At 38.5% G+C, this 1,760-nt stretch overlaps 1 protein-coding gene across 1 annotated transcript in view; it reads right to left on the reverse strand.

Moving 5' to 3' along the window:
- Nucleotides 1–328: 328 nt before the first annotated feature.
- LOC103798988 (protein AF-10-like) overlaps nucleotides 329–1,760 on the reverse strand; it is a gene marked incomplete at its 3' end in the record, with an annotated part of 63,910 nt that continues 62,478 nt past the window's right edge. The window contains exon 9 of the mRNA XM_009071279.1: nucleotides 329–584. Within this exon, the coding sequence (XP_009069527.1) occupies nucleotides 329–584 (256 nt within the window). The remainder of the gene's footprint in view (nucleotides 585–1,760) is intronic.

Genomic DNA, 1,760 nt, shown 5'->3' on the forward strand with positions numbered 1-1,760 from the left:
AAAGAGCTAAGAAAAACCTCTAGACTCAAATTCATGTTAAAGTTTACCTCAGACTAACTTTTTAGTGCATAAAGACACTTCTGGTTTTAGCAGTTAAAGAGAATACCTTAACAGTCTAAACAAAAGCATAAGTTTTGCCCTTTAAAGATGCATGACCTTCTTTTTTATGTTATGACAACAAACAATTTTCCACTGAAAAGTTTTTTTCCCCAAAGTGAAACATTCTCATTATTGTGGACAAAAGATGAACTACTTTTCAAGTTTTAAATATATAGAATTTCTAATTTCTGTCAGAGCAGAAGCTGTGTTACAGGATAACAATTAGTACCTTGCTGAAAAGGGCTGGCTGCAGTCACAGTAGTTCCTGGATTTCTTCCAGCACCAGGCTTTCTTCCCCTCTGACCTGAGCTGTGACCTGCAGATTTCTTCCCTTTGCTCTCTGACCCTCTAGCCTCTGAAGAATCTTTTCCACTTGAAATGTGTGTAGGAACTTCCTGGAAATTTGCATTTGTGAATCGAGCTGTGGTATCTTCCAATCGCTTCAAGGAGCCTGACATGGAGTTGTTGCTAGTGCTTGTGTATGTCTAGTATTTTGATAAGAGAGAAGAAACAAAAGAAACAGGTCACACAAAAAAACTTTAACAAAAGAACTGTGTAAAAGACCCCATTCTTTCAAACAAGCCTAGAAGTGTGTGAAAAAGTAACTGCCAACAGCAGGAGATACAGAAATTTAACTGTGAAGATTCTCAGCAAACAACTGAAGTACATAAAGCTTCATTTTGTGGAAAAAAAACCCTGCATAAAACTAATGGCTTTGGTTAACATTTTTATCTCACTGAGGCCAATGGACCATTATGATATCTATGGTTACACACTCATTATATTCTATTTATATAGGATACTGTTATTTCATGCTTAAAATTAAAAGCTAAACTTCAAATGCTTTCCTGAAAATACAAAGCATCTTTTTTTGTGTTGAAGGCTTCAGAACATAAGAACTTGCATTTTTAAGACTTTATAGTCTCAACACCAAACCAAAATCAAGCCCAACAAGCTCACCTGTCCCTTATGTCTTCCCTTCCCATAATCCCACTAGGACCCTCTGCCATCTGAACCATCCCATTCAGCCAGTTCCTTAAGTACCAGCAAGTAAAGAAGACACATGAGACCAAGTTGGCCAAGACACAATGACAGGCTACCTACTTCACAAACCTGCTGACAGGAAGGAAAAGGAAAACAGACTCTTGAGCTACCAATGCAAACTTCTTCCTCAACCCTCATCTACCCCCAAAAATTTTGACCCTTCTCCTACACTCATACACTCTTCACAGAGCTTTCAACAATTTTCTCCATTTTTCTTTTGTTAACTCCTGTCAGAATTGTTCATATTGGTGAATAATAGTCAAAAGAGGTTCACAGAACATACTCAGGTGGGCAGGGAAACTGCATGCACAACCCCAGGAAACCATACAAAGGAATATAATTGTTCTCATGACTAAATGTACTAGTTTGAAAGCAAACCAGTGAGAGACTCCAAGTCAGAAATAGAATTAATAGGGAAAACAAAAAGAAAACAAATACAACGGTACAAAAAGAAACCACTGACAGAGTCAGAAAGCAATCTAACACCCTGTCAGTCAGGGTGTTGGTTGCAGTCTGATTAAATGGTGCTGCAGTCCTCCTGGAGTGATGGGTCTGTTGGAGCAGTGATCCTGTAGATCTGGTCTTCACCTGAGGGTTTAGTGGTAGCTTTTGTCCTC

This window comes from Acanthisitta chloris, unplaced genomic scaffold (assembly GCF_000695815.1).
Source record: "Acanthisitta chloris isolate BGI_N310 unplaced genomic scaffold, ASM69581v1 scaffold8443, whole genome shotgun sequence".
Lineage (NCBI taxonomy): Eukaryota > Metazoa > Chordata > Aves > Passeriformes > Acanthisittidae > Acanthisitta > Acanthisitta chloris.